Source organism: Limulus polyphemus, unplaced genomic scaffold, assembly GCF_000517525.1.
Source record: "Limulus polyphemus unplaced genomic scaffold, Limulus_polyphemus-2.1.2 Scaffold77322, whole genome shotgun sequence".
Classification (NCBI taxonomy): domain Eukaryota; kingdom Metazoa; phylum Arthropoda; class Merostomata; order Xiphosura; family Limulidae; genus Limulus; species Limulus polyphemus.
The window spans coordinates 1-5412 of NW_013742918.1; the positions used below are offsets into that span (position 1 = coordinate 1).

Sequence of the window (5412 nt, forward strand, 5' to 3'; positions counted from 1 at the left end):
GTTAGAAGTTCTTATCTATTAGTTCAGCCATTTTAAGTCACATGTTAGAAGTTCTTATCTATTAGTTCAGCCTAACTTTTAATTCACAAGTTAGAAGTTCCTATCTATTAGTTCAGCCTAAGTTTTAAGTCATAAGTTAGAAGTTCTTATCTATTAGTTCAGCCTAAGTTTTAAGTCACAAGTTAGAAGTTCCTATCTATTAGTTCAGCCTAAGTTTTAAGTCACAAGTTAGAAGTTCTTATCTATTAGTTCAGCCTAAGTTTTAAGTCACATGTTAGAAGTTCCTATGTTGACTGAAGGATGGAAACTATTTTCAATGAAGACGACAAACAACTTCTGATAAATGTTTTTTATTCTACCCGACGTTTCGCCTTATGTCTTTTTCAGTGGTCTATGAACGTCAGAGATTACAAAACAGTTTTATCTTTTACCCACTTCGTCAAGTTCTAATTACACTAGTTTCAAAGTTTTTGTTCAAGTTATTACTTTGAAATGTATGGTTACTGTTAAACTTAGATTGGTTTAATTAACTTTAAACATTGTCAGTCGACGGCCATGTCCGCTTGTTAGATATAACTTCAAGCCTGGTTGAATCGATGACTTTGAACGGTGAGATTTAACATGCGGAATTATTACAAATAAATACATAATACAGCTTTGTGTTATTTAAATACTAATATTATTAGTTATAAGTCAACAAATAGTGCTATTTTTTTTTACCCTATAATCAATATTTTCGAGCAATAAGGTTTAATCAGAATAAATCACAGTAGTTTCACAGTAGACCCGACGTTTCGGCTTATGCTTTTACAAGGATCTATGAACATCACAGAATATTCTCACATACCAATCTGAAATTTAAGAGTATTTCTCTCTAAATTTTAAAATTATAACAAAGCTTCTTCATAAACAAAAGTTCGCTTTCCATCAACCAACAAATAAATATTTTGAAGTGATCCCACCCTTGAACACCCTACATCTTAAACACCATGAGAAAAAGCATTGTTGTTTGAGAAACAATACATGAACTTTCATACTTTGACCTTGAAGCCCTTTAGAATATTCAACATTGTCTAAAGCGTCGACCTGCCAAGATTGTTTGAGATTAAATTAATAGACTGGGAACAATTAACCAACAAGCTTTACAAAATAGAAATTGGGTTAAATTCAATTTTGACTCCCCTTAGGTCATTCCCTATAATTCATAGTGTTTACATACAAATTTTGGTTGAGATTGGCCCAATAGGCTCATAGGAGTTAGGGTGCAAACAAACACACGTCTCTTTTCAGGCTTTTAACGTAAGTACTCATATTTGTATTAAGTAATTTACTTGGACTATCATCACGTTATTTAATGAAAAAAAAATGAGGTTACTTTTATAACAGCATTAGAATCAATGCATGGTTTGGTTTCTTTAATGAAAGGTAACCAGCAAGTATGAAGGGGGAATTCATGATTTTGGTTAATGCCCATAGGAGGACCACAATCCTCTTTGTTGATCTTACTTACTTTATTTATTTTTACTGTTGATTATATCTTTCTAGCATTATGTTTAAAAAAAACCACAATAATAATATGGCTTACTATGTTTCTTGACCTTGTAACATTATTATTTTAGCTTATTAGACTTCAGGCTTATTGCTGTAAAGAAACTTAGGGCACGTTCTTGTTTTTCGTTGTTGCTAGGCAACTTGTGATTCAAATTGTTCCGTTAGATCCTGCTGTTTACTAAACGTCTCGCACCTGTAGAAGGCTTAGGTAATTGAGCCGAAAGCTTGTGCATTCAAAAAAAAGCGATGATAGTCCAAATAAATTACTTAATACAAGCACACATTTCGTTTTTATATATAATAATAGTAATAAATTTAACTTAAGTGTGTTATACTATACTTATAATAACAAAACCTGACTACATTACGTTATCTTTAAAATATTTAAACATTACGTCTCTTCTAAGTTCTACTCTACTTAAGCCACACTGTTCAAAAGCTTTAAGATATGAATTTTGAATTTATCGTTATTATTTCACAGACTTTAATGACTCAGAATGTTGTTAGTTACACGATAAAGTAATATTTCAACTTACCTTCTTCTGTAATGTTTTCAACTAGAAAACTAATCGTTAATGTTTTTCCAACTGTTTTTGGTGTAGGCCTAACATAAACAACATTATCGGCTGAATAGTCTTGACTCTCGAATTGTGTTTTGAATGTTGGATCATTGGAAGATACATTTTTCTGAATATAAATAACAAACAAAAACTCTTAACTAAATAAAAATACAACTACTTTTCAGCACTGTTTATTTGAGTAATAACAGTATAGTTACGAAAATATGTTTGCCTACACATTCAGATAAATTTCAGGTTTATGTATCTCGTTATATAATACTAACTTATAATGTTTTTTTAGAAATAACAGTTAAAAACTTATATAATGTTCTCATTTAGATTACCGATACTGAGTTATTCCCAAGGAGACTATTAAAAGTATACAGAAAGAACGAAACTCAGTATTAATATTATCCGTAAAGAAAATAACACAGTTTTCATGTTAAACTGCGCAAGAACACAATATCATTGTTATATTGAAAGCACAGAAACCAGCATTAATGTTATATTAAAAACACAAAAAACAACTGTTATACTTAGTACTAATGTTGTACTACAACCAGGAACATAGTATTGTAAAGCATTTGGAGTATCTTTCTTTAAACACAAAAAGAAAAGAAAACATCAGCCCTTCAAATAAAACTCAAACTGCGGATCCTCCTAGATTTGCCGATGTTAACAGTTAGTATTACATTTAAAACTCATAACTTATTGTACTCTTAACTTACAGGTTTTGACAATAAACATTACACTTAATAGGTCTGAGAACTTCAAATGGCTGCGATTGCCTGTGAAATGGAACAGGACCTCAGTATAGAAGCCAAAACGTCGTCACATTTTCATTCAACATTAAGAACAAGAATGTGCGAGATAAATGTGAGAGTTAATGATAGACAATATGAACTGAGTTTGGTTTGAACTCGAGATATCCTTTGTAATGTAGCTGAAGATATACAGACACCAGGGTACACAATGAAGTGTTTTAATTTGGAATGTGTGTGTGTATATTCCAAGCTAATGTAATTACAACTTGATGAAATATTTACAGCAAACGAAAGCTAATGTAACCACTACTTAAACAAAGATTTATAGCAGCTCACCATTTTATAATTAAATTAATATAACCATAATTTGATGAAGTACTTATCTCTCATCTCTCACCATAAACTAGTGTAATTACAACTTGACGAAAAACATATTGCAACTAACCTTCCTCTCCATGATGGTGTTCATGAGTTTCCCAAGAAGTTCTACGACAACAACACGAAACTGAACCTCATCGTATGGTGGCCTCTGTGATGCCTGAAATATGTGTCATGTCGTATTCAAACTTAAAGATACAAAACTAAATTAACAAATTGTAAATGGAAACTATTAATGACAAAATAAGCTAATTTATTCTCTGATTCTTTTTTTTTTTTTTGTTAGCATAAAGTCGTCAGCATTGTTAGACTTCCACTTCGCAAAAGATTCTCTAAATCAAAACAAATATCAAGGCCATATCTATTGTCTGATAATCATAAAAATAAACATGAGAAAAGAATATCCAGGCTTCATTTATTGTCTGATAATCATAAAAGTAAACATGAGAAAAAGAATATCCAGGCTTTATTTATTATTTGATAATAATTAAAACAAACTTGAGTATATGTTTCTGTAGTTTAGGGATCTTTAAAAGAAACGTGTGTGTAGTACTTAAATAAATTCTATATGTTCCTGTAGCTTAGGGATCGTTAAATTAAACGTGTATGTCGTACATAAATACATACTGTATGTTCCTGTACCTTGGGATCGTTAGATTAAACTTGTATGTAGTACATAAACACATTCTATATGATGAATTTATGATTAAAACACTGGTGAAAATAAGTTCCACCGTTCCTACAGTTTGGACTTAAACATTAATCTTGACTAAAATCTGGAAAGAAAAATATCACTTTTGAAACCAGGTAACAATGGAAAGAAATAATATTTGATCTAGTATTCCATTTTTACAATAAATAAATAAATAAAGGTGTTCCTCTTTTACAAATTATCATTAGTAACAATTATAGAATTTATAAAAATATTCTTCTAGACCTGGAAGCCGGGAAGGAGCAAAACAACAGTCACAACGCCGTTCTTCATTCCTTGACTAAGCTCTTCAAAACTATAATTTCTAGCTGCTGCAAAACGCTGTCTTTCCTAAAAAAACAACACCTTTCATAATAATACTCAGTTTTATCAGTCCTGAATATACGCGAAGACTTTACTGTTTAAATGCGCATGTGCGCATATTTTCATTTCAACAGATATAAACAAAAAGGCGGACGTAAATTTATTTAGTAGACATTTTGTAAAACAGTATACTAAAATCTTATCAAAGTTTTAAAAAGGTCTAACGTTAGGTCGTTCAATAACATTAGTAGTTTATTTATTAATAGTATTAAGTACGGTACATTTCAGTCCTAACTAAACTAAAGCAAAAATCGTACACAAGTTAGATTTCGGTGTTTGCGATAGAATTTTTTATTTTTATATAATTCTAGAAATCTTATATTTAAAGAAGTATTATTGCAATAAAGATACTAATTTGACTGCAAATGTTTTGCGAATCTCTGCTAGTAACTCTTATATTTAGAAACTTTTCTATTTTTTTTATTAATCTGTATAACTATAGTTTACGATAATGTTTACCGTGGCATTTAGTAACTTCAACGATCGTGTCTGATTTATCCTATGAACTATTTTTTTTATATCTTGCTTGTTTGTTTTAAATCAAAGCCTCATTGGGCTATCTGCTGTGTCCACTGCGGAGAATCGAATCCCGGATTTTAGCGTTGTAAGTCCATAGACTTACCGTTGTCCTCGCGGAAGACTTTTCTATTTCATACAGTATGTTTAAAAAGTGATTTGGAGAATATATTCAAGTACAATATAAACGATGAAAGAATGATTACATTTGTTGTGGTGTCTAACGATAAGTATTAGCTAGAAAGGGACAATGCTATGCTTCCTTGACGTGTTTAGTTCCATATTAAGAAATTTAAAAATCCAATGTCTTAAAGTGATAATATGTGGTATATTTTATTACTAACATGACGGATACTAAAATAGGTTTGAAAGTTGTTTGTAGTAACAATAATCCAGCTTAATTCAATATGATTATTTATGTAATACAACTTGCACAGCTAAGAACAATCATTATTACCAATAGATATTCATAGGACCAATAACTGTTGTATTACTGTAGTCACCAATATCTGCTGTACTACTGTAGTCACCAATAACTGTTGTACTACTGTAGTCACCAATAACTGTT

General features: G+C 30.6%; 1 protein-coding gene across 1 annotated transcript; it reads right to left on the bottom strand.

Annotated features, from left to right (window-relative positions):
* Positions 1-2087: 2087 nt before the first annotated feature.
* On the bottom strand, positions 2088-4295 carry LOC111084499 (the record flags this gene model as incomplete). The annotated part of the gene is made up of 3 exons (XM_022381202.1): positions 2088-2238; positions 3321-3413; positions 4191-4295. Coding segments are annotated over 3 exons (349 nt in total), but the record flags the coding sequence as incomplete, so codon positions are not given.
* Between the last annotated feature and the right edge of the window lie 1117 nt (positions 4296-5412).